The sequence below is a fragment of the Tiliqua scincoides genome, chromosome 1, assembly GCF_035046505.1.
Source record: "Tiliqua scincoides isolate rTilSci1 chromosome 1, rTilSci1.hap2, whole genome shotgun sequence".
Classification (NCBI taxonomy): Eukaryota; Metazoa; Chordata; class Lepidosauria; order Squamata; family Scincidae; genus Tiliqua; species Tiliqua scincoides.
This window is the reverse complement of record NC_089821.1, coordinates 246,711,027-246,734,569: the sequence shown is the minus strand read 5'-3', so window position 1 is coordinate 246,734,569 and position 23,543 is coordinate 246,711,027. Positions and strand designations below refer to the sequence as shown.

Here is a 23,543-nt window from a genome sequence, read left to right as displayed (position 1 = left end):
GCCTCCCAACTGCAGGATGCAGCACATGCTCCACTGGCACAGCTATGCCAGTGCTGGAAAGTTGGTTAGAATTACGCCCTGTTTGTTTTATTGTATTTTTGTATTGATCATGTGTTTCACTGTATTGTATGCTTCTTAAATAAGTCCATAGAAGGCAGCAGGACCAAAGCATCCTTTGGTGAAGTGGAGGGCCATCAATAGTAGCTCCTTTCATGATCAGAAACTGAACTGTGCACTTGCGAACGGTCCTTGCAAGAGAGGAACTCGCCTTCCATTCATAGTTTCCGATGACAGCACAGAGCTGCACAAAAAGGCTGTGGCAGAAAACACAGTGACACCCAGTATGCTTATGAAATGAACATAAACAGCTTTCACATTGATGTTATGCCAAAGAAGCAAAAAAAACCACACACATGTACATTTTAAATTCTTTATTGTTGCTGTCAGGTCAATTCTTCATTCATGGCTAAAACATTCTAACCTTTCAGTAAAATTTGAAAACTAAGGCTATTCTGGAGTCCTTTCATGCCTCAGTATTCTGTCTGAACACAATAAATTTTTTTTAAAAAATGAACCTATAAAAATACATAGCAGACGCAAAAGAGGTTGAACAAACACATGAATCTAGACACGACATTTAGGATGAACAACACACAAGACTTAATGTGCTGGCTTATGGCTCTGGTATTACTAATATTCAGTGCAGGGTGAGAAAAAATGCTTCTGCCTGCTTTGTCATCTTTAAAGATTTGGTGACAAATGCAGTCGACGCAGAAGTTCACCCTGATGCTAAGAAAAAAAAAGGCGCTGAAGAGGAATAAAATGCTTAGTCGTTTGAGCTGACATATGACTAAGCTAAGAAATTAATGTGAAGGAATATATGTATGCTCAGCTAACTAACTAGAGTGGGCAACTCTAAGTCTGCCTGTCACTTAGGCAGGTTTTGAGATTGAAGCGAGAGATTTCTTGCTACCAATGCTGACCCCCCACCAGTAAGGCATTTTGAGTGACGTAATTTTATACTTTTTAAAATCTTCAACAGCAAAGGTCATTGATGTTCTACAAAACAGGAAGTGGCTGATGGATCAATCATGGAGTCTGACTATGAATAAGACACTTTTGCCATTCGAAGCCCTACACAGCTTACCGGTCATGTACTGTGGAATGCCCTTTGTTGGACATCCTCCCTGTTTTGCAATCCCAGACAGGCATCTCTCTATGGTGGACTGCCATACATGGCTGGTGATCTGCTTTGGGCCTGGTGGGTCACACAAGTTGAACAGGCCTAGCATGGTCACACAAGTTGAACAAGCCTAGCATGCCTTGTAGCATGACAAGCTCTCATGCTAACAACTGGCCTGCAACTCAGTGGTCTGCACAACTACGCAAAGGACTTTTATTGAACAGTAACACAGTGATGGCAGTCCATGCAGTGATCCAAGGACCATTCTTCAACAATGAAGCCAGAGTCAGTATCACTCTTCCCAGCTGAACAGAGAATTGTACTGCAAGCCAGGCAGGGGGAAGGAGATGTGGTCTCTCTTGTTATATACAGGATGCTGTTTTCACCACAGCAGGTTAAAATGTTCTACATGATGGGGTTGCTGGGCCCTGAACAATAGACTTAAGCAGACAAATGAAAATGTGACTAAAAAGATATATATCATCTCACCTATACTCTTGGAGGTGAAATTCTTCATGGTAACATTTTCAGGTCATAGTTCTAACACATAGTGTGAAACAACATCATCAGGCAGGAGGCAGCATTTTTAGTCATCTTCATTTGTATGCATTTTTCAAGTATGAGTCAATATGCTTTCCTTCATTGGTTTTGCAATGTACCAGGCTCTTCATATTCTTAGCACACAGGGAAGAAAGGAGGAACGCTCTTTCTTATTGACACTGCTCAAGGAAATCTCTGTTGCATACCAATATATGCTATTTGGGGTCTGAAAACACTATTCCCTTTCTATCTTAAGTCAGTGTTTATTTTATTTATTTTTAACATTTATAGCTTGCTTTTCCAAAGCTCAAGGTGGCTCCAGAAGCACAAGTTTCTCTTTATTTTATAATCCCCCAAATGAAATTTAAGCGCTGCTTTTAATTCACTGGGAAAAGGAAGAATTCCTTCAACAAGTCTAATCCCTTAAAACAATTATAGTCTTTTGTCATTATATAAAAATATGACCTTTTTTGCCTGATTTTGGTTTGCAGGGGTTGGGGGCAAAGCTGGCCTGAGAAGCCGCGAGACTTGATGCAACTGTTTGTTGTGGGGGGCCTTCCCCAGCGGGATACTCACCTGGATAAGCGGCAGGCATGTCCACAGCTTATGACGCCTGCCGCTTATGGCAGGCACAACCACTGCTTATGGTGCAAAGCGCAGCACCACCCAGAAGCAGTGACCTGATGGAAAATATCTCCTTAGCCATCCACCTCCTCATCTGAGCTGGATACATCACAGGACATGTGGCCTGGCTGATCCAACTCAGGTTAGGATTGGGCTGCCCATTTTGCTTTCTAATTCCATAAACCAGAAAAATCTGCTGATTCAAATGATGATAATTTTGCCAACTATTCTCTCTCAGAAAGTGGGGGGAGAACTAAGGAAAATAATATATTCATTCTGGATTGAGCTGGGACTTCCAAATCTCATACTTTATTCATGGCGAGGCTGTGTAGGGATCATAGATATTCACTTTTAGCTCCATAATTTTCTAGCTGTTTAGAACTTCAAGTCTGAAAAAGTTCAATGGCTATATATTTTGGACAGGTCAGCAGACAGTTTGGTAGATACAGTGCAGTTGTGAACCGCCGGCAAGAGATACACTTAAGATACATTCAAAAATTTTAAAAAAAACTTCAGATGTAGCAACACCTATCCTTTTTCCTCTTACCACAGAAGTGCAAAGTGTATTAACCAATGACAGCAGTAAGAAAGACTAATGATTCTCATGCAAAATCTCCTTCCAGTCTGTAAACTCAGTCGTGCACCTGAAAAACACCCACAGACTTAGGGCGCAATCCTAACCAACTTTCCAGCACTGACGTAGCTGTGCCAATGTGGCGTGCACTGCATCCTGCAGTGGGAGGCAGTCAAGAGGGGCCTCTTCAAGGTAAGGGCATGTTTGTTACCTTAACTTGGGCCTGCATTGAGCGAGGTCAATGCTGGAATATTGGTTAGAATTGCACCCTCAATTCCCTCCCCATTCCCCACAATACACCAGGCACACTTAGTCTCCTGTATGGTTGTGTAAATTCTGTTTACTAAAAAACCGATGGCATGCAAGTTCCACCAATTCAAGTCCACCAAACAGTTTGTGTTGCACAATGAAAATGACAACCATGGTCACCAAATACCACCGGACAAAGCTGAACAAGTATAGCAGCACAAACACAGCCAGTGTGAAGAAGGTCCAGTACAAGAGTGAAACACACTTAACAACCATGACCCTGAGCTCCGATTTACAGGGTGGGATTTTGCTCTTCCCTGTTGCATCAAAATATTTTTTGCCTTCGTAGAATAAGCGGAGCCTTTCTTCTTTCTCTTCCCATCGCTTCTGACACCACAGCTGCAGTTCTTCCCGAGAGGTTGGCAGGTCCTGCACCGGATATCGGCAGACGTGAAAATGGATTTCCTTTGGGAAATTCCCATACAGAAGATGTTTCTCTGTTTGAGGAATATTTTGAGGATATGCCACTGTGATGTCATGGATAGCATCAAGGTTATTACCTAGGGGGGAAAACAGATAAGACTGTGAATATAGTCAATGTTACTGATCAGATACTGTGAACGACTGACAAGCACGATCAGACAAACATTAGTGAAACCCTTTTGAAAATGTCATCCTTCTATTTACTGAACTGAAGAGGCCCCAACATTTTTACCTCAGGTTTTACCATTTGTTTTCTCACCTTTAACGAAACAGCTTTTGACAACTGTATCTATCCATTTAATTCCAGAAATTCAGAAAATGTCTTATATATTATTAAATGGGCATTGTGACATGTTCTAATGACAATGCAAAACATCTTCCAAGCTTTTTCCAGTGGCATAAAGAGGTTGTTGGTTAATGCCATAGTTATTGGTGATTATCCTGGTTATTACCCTGGCATGTTGCTACCACGGTATTATAGTGCTGTTGCAATACTGCTGTGCATTTGTGCCATACAGTATAACCTACATTCATCTCCACCCTTCCTGCCAGACTTCCCATTGGAAACCCCAGGCATTGTTGTCTTTCCCCCTTCTCAGTCTCGTTGATCCAGCACAGAATCGAAACCCTCTGGGCTAGGGACTTGTGTATGCAGTACAGCTCCTAGCACAGTGCTGAAGCTTTAGAAATGTTGAACAGCAACACTAGATGCTGAAAGCCTCCAAAATCACTTCTTAGTGGTCTTGCGCTAGATCCACGTTTCAGATTACTCACAAAAGGTTGGACTTCATTTTGTTTATTTAAAAATGTACATTTGGCACTTTCCCCTCCCATTTCCTCCCTCCCCTCAAGGAAGCTACTTTTAAAAACACTATCACTAAAAACTGTAAAGGTAAGAAAAAAAGAGTAATTTTATTGGCAAAGTAGCTAGTAAATTGGTCACAGCAGGTAATTGGGTTATCCTCTACACCAGTTGTTCCCCACCTGGGGTATGTGTACCCCCAGGGGTACTTGCTAGGACCTGTAGGGGTACTTGAAAAAAAAATTGAATAATGGTGAGAAAAGGCAGGTTCGTATTAGAATGCTGTGTGGGGCTGGCAAAGCAGGAAGGAAGACAGCTAGCTGGCTGTGAAAGCCCCAGCAACTGTTCCTTTCAGGTCATCAATTTGTGTTTTATCAGATATGGATCAGTAGTTGAAAACATATTTGAAATAACAGCAATTATAAACATTTTGCTAATATGGAGGTACAATTTATGGAAATGGGCTGCTAAGGAGTATGCAAGTGAAAAAACGTAGGGAACCTCTGCTCTATACCTTTGTGTGGGTGCAGAAGTAAAAGAACCTGCACTTCTAGAAAAGTAAGAATGGTGGTTCCCCCCCCTTTTTTGGTTAATTGTTGCTTAAATTGTTTTTGGCTGATTGGGATGTTTTAGATTTTCATTTTGCACAGCATCTTGATGGTCCCTTGAATGAAACCAAAAGGCAGGATAGGCATTCATGCAAACACACAAAGAAACAAAGCACTCTTCAAGGCCTGTCTGAAAATATCTAAGATTTGTCTTTAAGGAAGTCTCTTCAAGCTTTAAAAGGGATCAAACTTTACCTTCAAAACTAGAACACATAGCTAGAAGGGCTCTTATCAAGCAGGAACTAAAGACAGGAGAAGGCAGCCCTCACCACTTCCACCTCACCAGCTTGAAGTCAATCTATGTAATTTTCTGCACCTGTGATGCCCACAATGTATTTATTTAATCAATCTCTCTGTTAAAAGCACCCTATTTCCCTCTATCTTGTTGTATGAACACAGAAAACTACTAGTTTCTATTATTCAGAGGGATTACAGGCTTTAAAACATAGCCGTTATCTGGGTCATGCATATATCAAAACACAAAATGGCAGCTTAGGAGTTTTGGGCCTTTAAAAAAATAAAAAATTCTGGTTGTTTTGATATCCAGAAATGGCAAACTTCAGGCGATTTATTTAATCACTGTTGAAAGGAGCATGCCCTTTCCCGTTATAGCACTAAGCAGCACATACCTTAAAAAGTTCTCAGTGTTCCTCACTGATTCTTCAATGACATCTATTAATATGAATAGGGCTACAGTATCACTGCCAAGCCTTTTTTAAAAAACCAATAGATAAAGTAAAGCCCAGAAATTAGAGAAAGAAGGTCCTTTCACTTAAAGTGCATCCAGAGATAGTTCCTTCACACCTATTTAAAACGGCATTTAATTTGGCTGGCTGTATAGCCTACCTTGATGGGCACTGACCCAGTACACTGTGAAAATACAAACAGGCGAGGGGTCAGGACTTGAAAGTCCCTGGACCAACTTTGTCCATGGGGAGTTCAGCTAGGCCTCCACCCACCCCCCATTTCAAATTTGAGGATAATCCAGACCCCTGGGGGCTTCTGTTTGATCTCATTGTTACCAAAAGAGCAGTGAAGAAAGCAGCAGAAGCCTTGATGGCTGGCACTTTGATGCAGGGTTGATGTGTGACACCAGACCACACTCCTTTATGGCCCTGTAATCTCTTTATTGTCTTAAGGGTGATCAAGTGGCCATAAACCATTATGGTCACTTGGCACCCTGCGGGTCTCTCTAGGGTCTCTCTAAGTCCAGTTGCCAAATAGCTCTTAAACCACAGAGCTTCCAATCCTGGTAGCCAGGCCAAATTTGGGGAACCCTCCCCTGAGTAGTACTCCAGCCTACACCCCCTTGGGCTCAGCTTGAACTGTGGAGCAGGCTCCCACTACAGGGTCTCCAGGGTCCACCCCAGACACACTGGATTGCCTCCCACAACCAGTCCCTCCAACTTCTCCAGTAATCCAGTCAGTTGTAATAAGTAGGATTTATTGAATAAATGTTTAAAGACTAGTTATACAGACAGCACTGCATCAGTCAAGGTTTTAGGAATTTAGAAAAGAGCACACCAATGCAACACCCAGCACTAATAGAATAATAACAACTAACTCCTAACTCTAACTATCACTCACCAAAGTCTTAGCTTTCCAAAGTCCAATCTAACCCATCTTGCTTCAGTCAAGTTGGGTCAGGATGGTCAAGGATCCCAGGCCCCCTCAGCCAGAGACAAAGCTAGAACAAAGGAAACTCTTTTCCCTCACCTTTATAGGTCTCCTGACCCATCCACCAATCAGAACTCGGTTCCAGCCGAACATTCTAGGGGTGGACGTGCCACAAACCTTCTTACTCATGGTGGAATCCCCCCTGCCAACCTGAGACGTTCACAGCTGAACCCTGTTGTTAATCAAATTGGCCTTGAAGCCCACTTGGTACGATACCTGAGGGCCCTGTGAAGCGGCATCCTCCACAATTCTCCCAGGCCTGGTATGCACTAATTAAAAGTTGGTTACAGCTGGGGCCTTGCACTTGGGCCTAACAACATGGCTACAAACAGAAACTTTCCTTGTTCAGATCTTACCTAGTCATTGATATTCCCTTTTTTGTCACATGATGTACATGCTCAACACGGCAATCATTTCCTTTCCAGGAAAACCACCCTTGACCAGGGATGCAAACCCAACACGACAAAACAAAGGCACATAGAACTGAACACAAAACACAGAGCAAAGCGAGACACAATTCACTTATTGGTGTTCGTTTTCAAAGTTTGTATCCTGCCTTCAAGAGCACCTCTTGAAGAAAAGTCTTGCAGCTCTTGTGTGAGAAATTGTGTCTGTTGCCCTGCTGTGCAAAAAACTACAACAATGTCTATCTTTATCATGCATGTGTGGTGTGCATGGCTGAATTTGGGGGGTGGGTGAGCAACTCAGGCATGCAAAGATGTAAAAGCAATAAATGTTTTCTATGTTCTTAATTCCTTGACTATATAGTGCATTTGTCTGACTAACAACCCAATCCTATCCTCTTCTAGTGTCAGCACAGCACTTGCTCCATCAGTGCCCAGAAAGCATGTTGTGACAGCACAGTCTCTAGGCCTGTCAATGGGAAGGCCAAAGCCTTCCCGCGTGTACTGGCATAGTGGAGAACGCCCACCGGAACAGGTAAGCACTGTGCTGAGCAGTGTAGCGGATGGGAAGGGGGAGTGTGGGGAGGGGGTGTAAAAGGGCAGGGGAGGGTGGTGATGGAGGCAAGGGGTGGGTGGCTCAGGTCCAGGAGAGGGGAAGGATCAACAGCACCAGCGCATGCTGTATCCTATCTCCCTTCCCAGGCCTGTTCCACTGACATAGATCAGTGCAAATTTGCACCAGCTATATAGCTGGTGTGGGTCTGAGTTGGCCCATTGCACAGGCTGGGGCTTATCCTGGGGCAAGGGGACAAATGTCCCCTTACCCAAGGAGACTTTCTGCCTACTACACTCCCCTGTGGGATGTAGTGTAGCCTGTGCTGGCACCACAGCATTGGTAGGGGGACATTTAGGTAGGATCAGGCTGTTAACTTACAGTTAGTGGCTTTGCTCACTGCTTTACACCTGTCATGAGAACTCTTAACACAGATTTGACTCTCAGCTTTAGAATTCCTAGTTGTAAGATGGCTTTTTTTCCTGTCCAAGAATGTCTTTTAAAAAGTATGTCAATAATGTGTTGCAGTAGTACACATGACATGCAGTCTGTAGTTTGACTCACCTGCTTAAGTTTTCTAAATACTTAAGACACAACTACGGTGTTTGGGCCCAGTCCTATCCAACTTTCCAGTACCGATGCAGCTGCAAAGGGAACAATTTTCCCTTACCTGGAGGAGACCTCTGTGACTGCCTCCCTACCACAGGATGCAGCGCACGCCCCATTGACACAACTGCACTGGCACTGGAAAAGATTGGGCTCTTCTTTGTTTTTGGTTGTCCTTTGGCGACCTAGTAACAAGTTCGCAGCTTGGTGGCAAGTTAATTGTAAACACATGCAAAAGCCTGGCATCCTAGATGAAGAGAGACTTACTACTGACTGTGACTGTCAGGTACATAGATTTCGTTTTGGAATGCTAAGCCTGACTGCAAGCAAATATATTTGCTGCTATGATGTATGTAACTATTAGGTAGCCATTATGGGACATTAAGTTGTCGGTCGGGCAGCAGATAATAGGTTTGCTTATTTAAACTAAAATATTTATTTGTCCTCTGCTCACACACATTTTTTACGTGCTTCTTAGTAGAAGGAACTGGATGGACTTTGGTTGCCCTTGCTCCCAGAAATTTGTTTACAGTGAGGATGTGATTGAAAAGACCAAGTAATTGTAAAGCAGGCAGGCTGTCTCTGTGTAATAAGGATGACCAAAAGAACATTCTGTAATCTCTGAAGAGACTTTTGTGTCTCTAAACATGAATAATTTCAATGGAGGATAAAACCACAGGTTACCAACAATAGGGGGTAGATAGCTGTTAGTGGTAAAAACAAACAAGGAGTCTAATGGTAGTACTGGAGAGGCTAACATTGTGGCATCAGCTTCCATGGCTCACACTTGCATATGAATGAAGTATTATTATTTGTTTGCAAGTATAATACATACACTGGTACTGAGAAAAAAGGTATAAAGCAGTGGGGACAAAAGGTCAGAAAATGCAAGGGCTAGCAGGTGATCTTGACATGTTTATGTAGAGCCCAAATATATGCAAGTTTTTTGTTTGTTTTTTTAAAGTGATCTAGCAATAGTCACTGGTGACTGGACTATCTTACGAGCTCTACTATGTTAATTTAACAACTGTAGTGGGAAAGAATTCCACAGTCCTGACTGAGTTCGCATTGCATAGGATCACATTTGCCCATACATTCTAATTCAGAATGCTATACCAGTTCCACTGGTTGAATTTTATGCTGAAATAAATAGGCAAAATGTTGGTTGTTACCTTTTAAAGCCCTAAATGCACTGGTTCCCAAACTTACCGGGATCATGATGCCCCCGCAGCCTCTTCTTCCTGGCACAGCCTGGTGCCACCATTTTGGATCTCGCAAAATCTCACAAGATCCAAGATGGTTGTGCCCAGGAAAACAAGTGGGACAGGGCATTGAGGACATCCCATGGGTCCCCTGTGGGTGTGCTGCGATGCCCTAAGGCACTGTGATGCACACTTTGGGAACCCCTCCCTAAATGGCTTTGAACGAAAGGGCCTGCCCCCCTTCCTTATAAAATGTTCCACCACCTGAGGGTGGCACTCAGGAGAGCCAGGAAAAAGGCCACCAGGGACATTCTATGGCGCCACTATGAGTTTTCCATGGCGTCCTCAGGCACTGTGGCATACAGTTTGGGAATCACTGGATTAGTATGTTTTCTTTGTGCTTGTATAGCTTTACCATTGCCTGGTGTTTTGTTTGTGCTTGCATTACTCACCGTTGCCTGTTGTTTTGTTTGTATTGTGCTCTGTTGTGGCCGCTGTAATTTTATCAATTTTAATTTGTTACAGTCTTAAAGTTTTTACATTTCTTAGCGCCTTAGGCATTTCTGAGTGTTCAGGACAAAGGCAGAATGTAAATATTTCAAAATTAATAAAAATTAAATCACACTAACGTCTCCCTTTGAAACCATTTTATTGATGTATGCCGGGGTACCCAAACCCCGGCCCTGGGGCCACTTGCGGCCCTCGAGGACTCCCAATCCGGCCCTCAGGGAACCCTTAGTCTCCAATGAGCCTCTGGCCCTCCGGAGACTTGCTGGAGCCCATGCTGGCCTGATGCAACTGCTCTCAGCGTGTCGGCAAACTGTTCGATCTCTTGCGTGAGTTGTGGGACAAGGGCTCCCTTCACTGCTTGCTGTTTCACATCTGTGAAGGCAGCAAAAGAAAGGCTGGCCTTGCTTTGTGCAAGGTCTTTTATAGGCCTTGAACTACTGCAAGACCTTCACTCATTCATATAAGTTCTATCTCTTATATATTCATTTATGTAAATTTATTCAAATTTGAAATGTAAATTTATTCTTCCCCCCCAGCCCTCGACACAGAGTCAGAGAGATTATGTGGCCCTCCTGCCAAAAAGCTTGGACACCCCTGATGTATGCTGACCAGGAGGCCAGCAACATAGTGTTTTGGGATACGGATTTCTTCTATTGGTATCTGAACATTGCCATTGGCGTGTTTGATATCTGATTTGTGGCCACGTATTTGCTTTTGTACAAGCTGACCATTGTCCTATGTAGACAGCAAAAAGGCATAACTGTCAGGTTGATGACAATGACAAGACCACTGCAACCTGGACACCCATGTACTAGTCAAACGTATCCCGGTATTGGACGCCAATGACTGGGACACATTTGACAAGGAAACAAATATCCAGGATGCAAATACCCTAGTACCAGTTGATGACATGTTGCAAACAGAATGAGCAGGTCAATGAGCCCCTGATGGTATGGCAACTGGTGTAGCTTGAATAACTATGGGGAACACTGGCCATCTGGGTTGACGTAGGGTCTGGAAATTGCATTTGGAAAACTAGTAAACTTTGCGGTGTGTTATGGCAGTCACCCAAAAGTAGCTCTACACATGACTGCCAACGTCTGCGATCATACTAAGGCCCAAATCCTAACCAACTTTCCAGCTCTGACATAGCTCTGCTAATGGGACACGTACTGTATCCTGAAGTTGGGAGGCAGTCATGGACACTTCCTCAAGGTAAGGGAATGTTTGTTCCCTTACCTCAGAGCTACATTGCCCTTAGGTCGGGGCTGAAAAGTTGATTAGGATTGTGCCCTAAGTGACTGACAGCCCAATCCTACGGTCGACGAGAGCACAGATCCAAGTAGCCCCATTGAGCTGGCTCTACATAGGATAAGGGAACAAATGCTACCTCCAGCCTGCTCAGTTTCAGCATTGGATTCAGTATGGGCCCAGTGGCTCTGTTGCGCCAGCATTGAATAGCAGTGGTTCCTAAACTGTGAGCTGTGGATACCTGGTGAACCAAAGAAACCAGCCAGGGAGCCGCAGAATCCTCGTGAAAAACCTGCCACCCTATACAATGAATAAGATTGTCGGCTTAATGGGGAGCTATGGCCAAGGGAGCTGCCAGTCTAAAAGGTTTGGCAACCACTAGTTGAATAGAATTGGGCTGCCAGGATCAGATTCTTAAGGCCTCAGTCAGGACCCATTTCAAACTGGATGGCTAAACTTCTCCAGAATGTACTTCTTTGAATGTGCTGAGAAGAATGTGCCTGGTGACAGTAGTGCTCTTCTAATTATCTGGAAAAATAGAAGCTTCACTATTTTTCTGCCCACAGACTCCATAATTTCAGAAGACCTGTATCAATCCTTGACAAAGTTAAGCAACAAAATGTGCAATGGTGTCAGCTATTTAAGAAGCTACTAGACAGAAAAAGACCCAGAAAGCATGATTGTCTGGCTCCTTTCTATTAATATTTCCTTAGGTACATTTGTGTTCTCCTTAAAAATGCTCACATTTCAGGATCTACAGACATGACGTCTTTCTCTCAGCAACAACAATGAAAAGTTAATTGCTTTTAGGCATTGCGTTTCAGGCCAGCAAAAGGCAACTTCAACTATTCCAACTAAGCTTGTGATCAAAGCAATAGCTTCCCAAGGAAATCACTCTCTTCAGTTAAACACATTTTCAGTAGCACATGATAAGTCGCTTTCTATTTCATGTAATGTATTAGTTTCTTTTAATTCTCTGTTTAAATCACAGCGTCTTTCTTCAATTTACACAAATTTAAATTGATCAGCTAGATTTCCAGTATAATATTGAAGGAAATTCTTTATTGGCGCAAAGCCGGCTTTATAAAAAGAAAACAACATTTAATCTGATGAGATGATTAAAGGATAAACAAATTCATAGGATAAAAAATTCTAAATTACATAGTGAGGTTAGAGTTCATAGTAGTCAAAATGACAACCTGCTTACTGAGGATTAAAGCAAGTCCTCAGGCGCCTTCCAAATAGATCACTGATAGCACAATCCTATCCTTGAGACAGGCCAGTGTATCTCCACATATGCTAGTGCAACGGCAGCCCTTTTCTGATAACGTCTGAAAAACACTGTACCAACTAGCTCGTATGCAAGCACAACTACAGTATCACAGAGGCCAGGGTCTGCAGCAGGTCTGAGGGGGGTGCTCCTAAATGATCACGAGCCCCTTGCTCCCTGTTGCCATGATATATGGTAGGTGTTGGCAAGGGGATGGGAGGGAAGCAGATTTATTTATTTACTTTATTTATATCCCGCCTTTCTCCTCTAGGGACCCAAGGCGGCTTAGAACAATAAATAAAACACACATTAAAAACATAATTTAAAACTAGGTAAAAATATATTAACAACAGATATCTAAAAGACAGCAAGCAGGTAAAAAGTTTAAAAGAGCAATCAGCAGCAATTTATAAAAAGGACCCATGGCCTGTAACCAGGTGGTAAAAGGTGTAAAAAGATGTTTAAAAATGTTGTTAAAAAGGCCAGGAACTCAGAAGGCTTGTCTAAAATGACAAGGCCTCACCGGAAAGTTTCAAGAGAGGGAGCAGTACATAAATCAAGTTCGTAAATCAGATTGACAGCCATATCCTAGGTGTTTCTGATCAGTCATTGTAAATGTTGAGTAGGAACTGCTTGGTGTTTTGTTTTTGTAGATGCATTCAATCTGAATGGTACCTTCTGTTACCCTGCCTTAAACCTGATATGATCTGTGACACTTAAGAAATTAACATAACAATTGCTTTGCTGGATCAAACCAGAGGACATTAAGGGCCCAACCCTATTCAACTTTCCAGCACTGGTGCAGACACAATGCAGTAAGGGAACAAACATTCTCTTACACTGCAAAGGCCTCAATGACTGGCCCCCCACAGCAGCACACACCCTATTGGCATGGTTGCATCAGCAATGGAAAGCTGGATAGGAATGGGCTCATAGCCTGGTATTCACTTTCAACACTGACCAGCCGGATACCTTAGGAGTTGATACGGAGGGCATGATAATGAAAACCATTCCACTTTTAAACTCAGCAGCTGGAACTCTACATGGTCATGACTGAAGCCTGGCATATTACTCCTTCATGACTTTGTCCAATGCCTATATTTTGTCTACTAAGCATAAGACAAAATAAAATCCAGTCTTTCCATTTTGCCTTAATTTTTCAAACCATCTTGTTTTTGAATATTCCACAGTGTGTACATTATTGTTATTGGAGATGTTCATCCATCCAAAGCCAAAGTGCATGTCCTCAGGCAAGTGATGTAAAAAAATCTGATAGAAAATAAATAGCACTTTTTCTACCCAACTGCATGCCTCTCCGGTCATGCAGATGAATGAGGATATAAGGTAGACTTATCTTGATAGAACAAAATTGAACTGCCAACAGAAATATAACCTTTGTTCTAAGCCAAAGTTCAACTCTAGAGAAGGGAAGGAAATGTAAATGTGCTGAGGAATTTCATAAAGTATTATAAACATTTTAGCACAATGACAGACTAAAATGTTCTAATAAATGATATTGTGTTGTAGCTATCATTTGCAAAAAGCATTCCTAGACAGAGATAGACAAATCAATCTGATCCACATTATCTCTCTTTAATAATACTGCAGAAATAGGACTACAACATCATATATGCCTGGCCAGACTGCCAAGGCTTTTCTGAATACTGTAATCCCTTTTTTAAAATCGACACATGATAATCCAATCCTATATATGTTTGCCCAGAAGCAAGCCCTATTACTGTAGATACACAAGTATAAGTCGATCTCATAGATAAGTCAAGGGCAGGTTTTGAATAAAAAACCTGGCAATTTTCTATGATAAAAGGCACAATCCTAACCAGGTTAAGTTTCTTCTACTTACTTCTAAGTAAAAATAAGTTCTATTTTGTTCAATGGGGCTTACTCTCAGGAAAGTGTGGTTAGGATTGCAGCCAGATAAGTTGGGGTAAAACTTAGGGGGTGTCTGACTATAATTTGGGAATTCCCCACTAACACTCAAAACTACAGGTCCTCAGGTCCTATAATAAAATGACATAGCACCATGTCTGTGAATGGCAGGCTCTAAGACCCAGTGACTGCCTACCCACCTGCTTGCCTAATTGACATGCTGGCTGTGAAGTTTCTCCCTATGGGAGGGAGCTGTTGGAAGAAGCAGAGGAAAACATGGTCAGCCAGAGTGTGAAGTTGTGCAGAGTAAAATTTGCAGGCATCCAGGGGGAGGGAAGGAAGGAACGAAGGAAGGAGAGAGGAAGCGAAGGGAATTTTTTTAAATCTGCAGTTGTACTGTGTAGACAACAGGCTCTAAAACCCAGTGACAGCCTGCTTGCCTGCCTAAGGGCACCATCCTAACTCCTTATGTCAGTGCTTTCTAGCACTGACATAAGGGCAATGCAGCTCTGAGGTAAGGGAACAAACATTCCCTTACTTTGAGGAGGCCTTCATGAGTGACACCCAACTGCAGGATGTAGCACATGACCCATTGGCACCACTATGGCAGTGCTGGAAAGCACTGACGTAAGGGGTTAGGATTGCACCCTAAGTGATGTGCTGGCTGGCAGGAAGGAGCTATTGGGAAAGATAAAGCATGGCCAGCTAGAGCATGAAATTGCACAGGGTGAGCTCATGCCTGCAACTCCTCTGGGTTTCTCCTAGCTGCCACGACACACCTGAACTGCCCTGACCCCTGAGTTACCCACAGATAGGACAAAGAGACAATCTATGCTGGATTTTTTGTATGAAAAATTCTCACCTTATAGGCGAGTATCTACAGTAAGTTGAATGGGGCTTACTCTTTATGTAAATCTTAAAGAGTTGCAGCCCAAATGTTTTTTATTCACTCATTTGTTGTGCCTCATCACTGAATTTTCACTTGGTATTACACTTCTGTTGTAGGGCTTGGCAGTTCCAAGGTGGCATCAAAAAGCACCACATTTCCTTCTGGGAAATCTGGTGTATCTAAGATCATATATATTAAAAGAAGCCATACATACAGTCATACCCTACCCAACATGTAGGGTAGATTACTCATTTCCACCACCATCAGTCTGTTTGCCAACTGACAGTCCTCAAACTGAGTTATCTGAGCTGGGAGAAGGATAAGGAACATTTTGCTTTGCCTCTGTGCATACATGCATGTGTGTGCCATACAGGCCCATATGATCACACAGGTACTCAAGCCTTCTTTGAGTAGTATGCAAGGCTAAGTAGGATGCCAGAAACAGAAGTCCAACTGCACTGTGGGCTTAAAGCACAAGGTAGGCTGGTACAAGGTAGGTACAAATCAAAGGAAAACCTTTATTGGGGATTAAAACTGAACCAGGAAAGACACACACAAACCTATGATCAAATTCGATACTTGAAATCAATAGGCAAAGTTCAAAATAAAATAGAATCTAATTAAGACTTCCCTGACTTAAACTATCCACTTTCAATTCAGCATCCTCCTGGCACTAGAGAAAAAGATCTTCTAGGAGTTAATTCTTTCTTGGTTGGGTAGCATCATAGCTTTCATCTTGGCTTGACCAGCACCTCACAAAGCCCATGCATCTTGCTGTCCTAACCTGCAGCAATTTTTCATCCTCTTTTTAGGAGCCTAGGCCTGGCCACCCCAGACAGGTTGGTTTTAAGTGAACTGACATTCAAATTTCCCCTTCCCAAGTCAGGTGAGCAACATTGGGTCAACTCAGGTGTGAGTTAGGTTGTGGTTAAGACCTTTGGTTCTCTGGTGATAGCAGGCAGTCATGTTACTCCAAATTACATTTGAAAGAGGAAGGATATGCGTGATACATGATCTGCTTCTGGGGCAGCCTCAATAAAGCTGGCTATAATTTAGGAGGAAGAAGAAGGGGTTCTCACTCATGACAAAGGAATACAATAATATTTCAGCATTCATGTCATAATATTTCATACACTGAAGTTAGCCCTAGTTAGCACAGCCATTGCTATTTTGATTGCCAAACACAGCTGCATAAGAATCATGGGCACTCAGATGTTGTCTGGGTTGCCAGACACAGATACTTACACCATTTTGTGATTGCCCACTTTAATCATCACTTTTGTCTTGCAACCCTAGCATTGGAGGGATAATCCAGTGCTATGTCTTCTCAATGAAGAGCAGGGAAGATGTCTCGCTTCGGCCATCTGCGAGTTAAATTACCAGGCCCAAGAAACATTGTAATATATTGGGGGCATGATAACATCCTCCCGATCAAAAATTAGCAAGGCTATAAAGGGCAAGGAAGCTGCCTTCCATAAATTGAAGGCTTGCTCCAATGAGGAAAATAAAATTGAACACAAACTCTAGCAAAAGAAATGTAAACAAATGATACGGGAGGCCAAGAAAGACTTTGAGAAGTGTATGGGCAGCAACATTAAGGGGAGTAATAGCTAGTTGGCATCCTTCAGTCTTGGAAGACTATGGTATCGCACTCTGAATGGTGGTTCTGGAACAGAGTGTCCTCTCCAGTGCACGAAGCCTGGGTAAAGTAGATATGGAGGATAGACTGTTTCCCATACAGCAAATCCCCCCTCTCCACGTCGCTGAAATGGTCCAATGGTCCAAGGGGAGTAATAAAACTTCCTCAAATATGCTAGAAGCTGGAAGCCTGCCTAAGAAGCAACTAGCCCACTGGACGGTGCAGGATGGAAAGGCGAGATAAGGATGTGTTGTCCATGTGCTTCCTGGGGCATCTGGTGGGCCACAGTGACACACAGGAAGCTTTGGCCTGAGCTAGCAGGGCCCTTCTTATGTTCTTATGACTCCTGTAATCATAATAACGCCAATGGATGGCTCATGCACATAACTCACTGGACTTTGAAGTGAAGGCGACAATCCTGCCTGTGCTGAGCTCTGGGTGTGCACTGTAGTCCCTGTGGAGTTCTGGATTTCTCTTATGTACAGTAACTCATTGTGCTGGCAGTGAATGCTGTGAAAATGTATCATATATATTTATTGATTGGTTTTGTTTGCATAACTAAAGAAACCTTGCAGTTGCTAAATTCATCAGTGGAGTAAAGAACAGTGAATCATCAGTTCTGCCTGGTCATCCTGAGAGGCTGAAAATAACTTGTTGTTCCAACCCTTTTGTCCTTACTTTTTGTATGTTGTGTATTTTTATTAATAGCTCAGTCGCTTTGTAATTCATGGAATAGCACTTCACAGGGCTCTGAAGGCAAGGACAAAGATCTTGTGTTGAATCTAGGAGCAGACAGAAGCCAGAAAAACTTTGTGAACTACTTTTTGTTGAAAAGCAGTATATAAATATAAGTGGTATAAATACAGAGAGAGAGAGAGAGAGAGAGAGATATTATATTTACATCCAGCAGTGTATTAAACAAAGTCATATAAATTATAACAGAAGGAAAACCAGGCAGCAGTTAGAGAGGGAGGATGAGGTAAGAGATGTTTTTTTGAGAACAGAAAGACCATATGGCTATTGAGTGGGCGCAGAACAAAGGAGATCCGTGGTGGGTTCCCCAGCCCGGAAAGGGGATAGCCTTCTAACCCCCTTCTGGGCCCGCTCCTTCCCCTGCCCAGTTCTGCCCCCTTCCCACCCTCCCCCTGCCCCGGAGGGCTTCCCCTGCGCTTTTAAGGACATAAAACTGTCACTTCTGGTTTTCAGGTGAAAACTGGCAGTAGATTTTTTTGTGCTACGGGGCTATTCTGAAGTCCGCAGAGGCTCTGGTCCCCTTTGGAGAGTTTAGGTGGAGTCCAGTCTGGCTCAACGCAGGTCCAGGGAACCTGAGTTGAGTCAGATCCACAGATAAACAGGCTCCCCCTGTATAAACAATCTTTTTCCTTTACAAAGTAATTTCTAGGTTCTGTATGTCTTCTCACACAAGTATTCAGAAATGAAACTGGTAGGAATACACTAATTTGGAATCTAATCCAAGACAGATAATTTGGGAGTTTATCTATCTCTTACATCCTAAACATGCTTCCTCAGAAGTAAGCCCCATTTAATTCAATGATAATTACTCCTAGGTAGATGTGTTTAGGATTGAGGCCTAAAGCTCTTTCTTGAACTACTCATAATGAAACAGATAAAATCTGTTCCACATTCTTTCAAGTAGCTAATGTTCTGTGGATATCCCTTGCTTTTTCTTTAGAATAGCATTCTAGATAAGTATGTGTTAGTAAGTGACCATTCCTAGCAGATTTACACACACAGATGCAAACAGGTTCATCCTATGAAGGAAATTAGTTTCAGCTGAATGAGTGGTCTGAGTTTCAATTAACATTCTGAACTGGCTAGCAGAAGAGATGCTGTTTAAAACATATTTTACATTAAAGATGCAGCAACATGGAATTGCATGTTGCATGCTTACCCAATAACACAAAGCAGCACATCAGAATATGGCTCATATAACTCTGGAAGGGACAGGTGTTTTAAATCCATGAGTGGATGGATGGAGAAATGTTCGTAAAGCTGCTAATCTGCTGGCACTGAAACAGTTTCTGTCATACCAGGATATACAAGTGGACAAATCTTATTACGTTCAATCAACCCAGTACTCAGGGAGCCATCTTAATCAGAAACGGATTTAATGAAAAGTCTTGGCTCCAATAAATACTCTTTAATTATGACTGACTATGACTGACTAATATTTATTCACAAAGAAGAATTTGTTTCAGGATTAACCAGAGACCTGAAGGAAGCCAAAGACATCAATTTAATAATGGAATGCCTAATTAGACTATAATGGATTTCTAATTGCAGTATATTGCTTTGTAACACACATTATTTATTTAGCACAACTGCTTTTCACTGAACGGAAAAGGGCTTTCATTTTTTTAAAAATAAGACAGTAAAAAGAAAAAAAATTTCAGTGAAAGGGAGTCAAGCTATATTTCAGTTAAATAGGATGCCATTAAAGATTCATAAGGAAAATTGTTTGAATTTTCCCTCTTGTTCCTACCATGAGATAATTTAGATTAGAGATGGTCAGCTGGCAGCCTACAAGATAAATCCAGCCTCAGAAGCAATTTCATCTGATTCCCATTGGCCCTCTAAAATTTTTTTTAAAATCAAGGTATGATAACAATTTTGTCCACTCAGAGAAATAAAAATATTTTCATATTGCTAGAAATATTCTATGCTTGCCTCTTTTGGCTTTTGTATGCAACATACAGACATTGTGCAAATTATGTACTCATATATCATGCTATTCCTGAGCTTAGGTGGTCCCTAACTCTGACACTTCTACTGTTGGGTAGCCAGAGTGCCAAACTAGACACACACACAAATGCATGTGTGATGAATCTCTATTTCCTTGAGTTCCCATTTCTTTCTGTGTATTTTCTGCCTATTTTCCTGTGTTTGGGACAGTTTTGGCTCTTCAGCAGCTTCTATGGATTTAGCTGCTGGAGCAGCAGCTTGGCAGCCTTGGCCCTTTGTTTTGCAAAATGCCAAAAGCCAGAGGAGGAGAAAAGCCTTTCTCTTCCATTTGAGTCAGGAATGAGCCAGCTGATTGGCTCATGTTGCCACCAATTCCCCTCCTGGCAGAACAGAGGCAGATACCTAGCTAGGCTCACTTAGCCAATAAGATAGACTGATGACATCATAACAGTCAAATGATAAGATTTCCAAGCAGGAAGGGTTCTTCTTCCAGCTGCCCATAAGCTCACACAGCTCTGGGTAGAAGAAACCCACTCACAGGGAAGTGAGTGAAAAGCAGAGTAACCAGTTGCAATGGAGGACAGAGTGCCTACACCTTTAAACCACTGAATAGAAGAGGGAATTTTGGCAGGTGCAGCTCAACATGGAAGGGTTTAAAAAGCTGCACCTGCCAAAATTCCCTCTTCTATACAAAGGTTAAATGTATAAGTACTCTGATCTCCATTGTACCAGATCACCCTGGTGAAAAGAGCTGGAGTTCCATCTTTCAAGTAGTTAAGACAGGCAATAGGTCTAGCTAACAATCATATGGGTTTATGTTATTTTTGCCTGTCTGCAGTCATCCCAGCCTACGTACAAAGTCTCCAGTTTAATTTGCAACCATTCTGGTTTAATGTGTGACGCATGAGATCCTGCAGTGCCTCACTCTTTCTCCCTTCAGCATGGTGAAAAGGGAATGGACTGAGGGGGCAAGGGACTCTTGCACATAGTCAATATTAGAGTCACAGTCAGGGAATTAGAGGACAGGTCCTCTCGTGGATTGAGAACTGGTTGGAGGCCAGGAAGCAGAGAGTGGGTGTCAATGGGCAATTTTCACAATGGAGAGAGGTGAAAAGCGGTGTGCCCCAAGGATCTGTCCTGGGACCAGTGCTTTTCAACCTCTTCATAAATGACCTGGAGACAGGGTTGAGCAGTGAAGTGGCTAAGTTTGCAGACGACACCAAACTTTTCCGAGTGGTAAAGACCAGAAGTGATTGTGAGGAGCTCCAGAAGGATCTCTCCAGACTGGCAGAATGGGCAGCAAAATGGCAGATGCGCTTCAATGTCAGTAAGTGTAAAGTCATGCACATTGGGGCAAAAAATCAAAACTTTAGATATAGGCTGATGGGTTCTGAGCTGTCTGTGACAGATCAGGAGAGAGATCTTGGGGTGGTGGTGGACAGGTCGATGAAAGTGTCGACCCAATGTGCGGCGGCAGTGAAGAAGGCCAATTCTATGCTTGGGATCATTAGGAAGGGTATTGAGAACAAAACGGTTAGTATTATAATGCCGTTGTACAAATCGATGGTAAGGCCACACCTGGAGTATTGTGTCCAGTTCTGGTCGCCGCATCTCAAAAAAGACATAGTGGAAATGGAAAAGGTGCAAAAGAGAGCAACTAAGATGATTACGGGGCTGGGGCACCTTCCTTATGAGGAAAGGCTACGGCGTTTGGGCCTCTTCAGCCTAGAAAAGAGACGCTTGAGGGGGGACATGATTGAGACATACAAAATTATGCAGGGGATGGACAGAGTGGATAGGGAGATGCTCTTTACACTCTCACATAATACCAGAACCAGGGGACATCCACTAAAATTGAGTGTTGGGCGGGTTAGGACAGACAAAAGAAAATATTTCTTTACTCAGCGTGTGGTCGGTCTGTGGAACTCCTTGCCACAGGATGTGGTGCTGGCGTCTAGCCTAGACGCCTTTAAAAGGGGATTGGACGAGTTTCTGGAGGAAAAATCCATTATGGGGTACAAGCCATGATGTGTATGCGCAACCTCCTGATTTTAGGAATGGGTTAAGTCAGAATGCCAGATGTAGGGGAGAGCACCAGGATGAGGTCTCTTGTTATCTGGTGTGCTCCCTGGGGCATTTGGTAGGCCGCTGTGAGATACAGGAAGCTGGACTAGATGGGCCTATGGCCTGATCCAGTGGGGCTGTTCTTATGTTCTTATGTTCTTATGTTCAATATGAAAACCAGTTTGTGCAGCTGGGTTGCTTTTTGCTTGACTTCAAGCAGTACAAAAACCACACCATAAAAAGCCCCCATTGAAATGATTGATGGATCATGAGTAAGCAATATTTGGGTGCAAGACAGGATACAAAGGAAAATAGAGTTTGAAAGCAAATCTGGAAGCTAGGCAGTAGCTGTTGCTATTTCCAAGGGCAAGGGCAAGGGAGTTGGGCCTGCTTTCCCAAGGAACAGGTGCAATGTTTTACAGTCAAGGGCACCTGTTCAGAAGATGCTTAGAGCAGCAGCTGTGCTCAAGGAAGGAAAGGCTGGAAAGGAAACAGTTATCACCCCTGGCTGCCTACCTGGCAAACTGATTCCTGGGTAGCTGAGGTAACAGGAGTGCTTAACACAGCACTGATGGGTTCATGCACACCAAAAGCAGATAGGAGGGGAGGAGGCAGTGGTTGTGGTGCATGTTGGCACCAATGACGTGGGCAAGTGTAGCCGGGAGGTCCTGGAGGCCAAATTTAGGCTATTAGGTAGGAAGTTGAAAGCCAGGACATCAAAGGTAGCGTTCTCAGAAGTGCTACCTGTTCCACGCGCAGGGCCAGCTAGGCAGGCGGAGATCAGGGGTCTCAATGGGTGGATGAGACGGTGGTGTAGGGAGGGGGGTTTAGATTTGTTAGGCACTGGGGAACGTTTTGGGACAAGCAGGGCCTGTACGAGGGACAGGTTTCACTTGAACCAGAATGGAACCAGACTGCTGGCGCATAACATTAAAAAGGTGGCAGAGCAGCTTTTAAACTGATCCCTGGGGGAAAGCCGACAGGAGCCGAGGAGCGTCCGGTTTGGGACTCCTCATCCCTATAGGATGGGGATGGGGAGGTTAGAGAACAACAAGGTAAAAGCAGAGTAGGAGAAGAAATTGGGAATGGTAGCATGATGGGATGTTATAGACGGTTTGGCACAGTGAGAGGATGTGGGGACAAAGGAGCTAATAAGCATTCCATGTACAAATGCTTTTATGCAAATGCCCGAAGTCTCCAAGCAAAGATGGGAGAACTGGAATGTTTGGGGACTAGGGAAAACATTGACATAGTGGGCATAATGGAAACCTGGTAGAATGCGGAAAATCAGTGGGATACGGCAATCCAGGGCTATAAACTCTACAGGAGGGACAGGGAGGGGCGTGTTGGAGGTGGGGTGGCCATTTACATTAAAGAAGGGATAGAATCCAGCAAAGTAGAGATTGAAGATGGGTCAGACTCCACCATAGAATCTCTGTGGGTTAAATTACCAGGCCTGTGGAGCGATATAATACTAGGGGCATACTATCGTCCTCCAGACCAGAAACTGGAAGGGGACCTTGAAATGAGGAAGCAGATCAGGGAGGTGACAAGGAGGGACAGGGTTGTAATCATGGGGGACTTCAATTATCCTCATATAGACTGGGTCAATTTGTGTTCTGGTCACGAAAAGGAGAACAGATTTCTTGACATGTTAAATGACTGTGCCTTAGAGCAGCTAGTCATGGAGCCCACCAGAGGACAGGTGACTCTGGATTTAATACTGCGTGGCACACAGGACCTGGTTAGAGATGTAAATGTTACTGAGCCATTGGGGAACAGTGATCATGCTGCGATCCATTTCAACATGCACGTTGGGGGAAGA

The 23,543-nt window shown here is 43.2% G+C and overlaps 1 protein-coding gene across 3 annotated transcripts in view; it reads right to left on the bottom strand.

Moving 5' to 3' along the window:
- Nucleotides 1-416: 416 nt before the first annotated feature.
- LCLAT1 (lysocardiolipin acyltransferase 1) overlaps nt 417-23,543 on the bottom strand; it is a 154,851-nt gene continuing 131,724 nt past the window's right edge. For all 3 annotated transcript variants that reach the window (XM_066618672.1, XM_066618670.1, XM_066618671.1), the window contains exon 7: nt 417-3,730. In XM_066618672.1, the coding sequence (XP_066474769.1) occupies nt 3,231-3,730 (500 nt within the window). In that variant the 3' untranslated portion in view covers nt 417-3,230. The remainder of the gene's footprint in view (nt 3,731-23,543) is intronic.